General features: G+C 64.1%; 1 protein-coding gene across 1 annotated transcript in view; it reads right to left on the reverse strand.

The window, feature by feature from the left end:
- Positions 1–315, reverse strand: part of LOC119593824 (tubulin alpha-1A chain-like) — a gene marked incomplete at its 3' end in the record, with an annotated part of 18,651 nt that overhangs the window by 8,225 nt on the left and 10,111 nt on the right. The window contains 1 exon segment of the mRNA XM_037942853.1: positions 63–285. Coding sequence (XP_037798781.1) covers positions 63–285 — 223 coding nt within the window.

Raw genomic sequence — 315 nt, forward strand, 5'->3', positions numbered from 1 at the left:
CTCACGAAGCCCCATCATCCTCACGAAGCCCCATCATCCTCACAACGCCCCATCATCCTCACCGATAACAGTCGGCTCCAGATCGACGAACACCGCCCTGGGCACGTGGTTTCCGGCGCCAGACTCGCAGAAGAAGGTGCTGAAGGAGTCGTCGTGATGGCCAGCCATCTTGTCCGAGGGCATGGACCCGTCAGGCTGGATGCCATGCTCGAGGCAGTACAGCTCCCAGCAGGCGTTGCCGATCTGCACGCCCGCCTGCCCGACGTGGACGCTGATGCACTCGCGCTGAGGGGGAGGGAGGCCGCGGTGAGCATC

The sequence above is a fragment of the Penaeus monodon genome, chromosome 32, assembly GCF_015228065.2.
Source record: "Penaeus monodon isolate SGIC_2016 chromosome 32, NSTDA_Pmon_1, whole genome shotgun sequence".
In the NCBI taxonomy this organism is placed as follows: Eukaryota; Metazoa; Arthropoda; class Malacostraca; order Decapoda; family Penaeidae; genus Penaeus; species Penaeus monodon.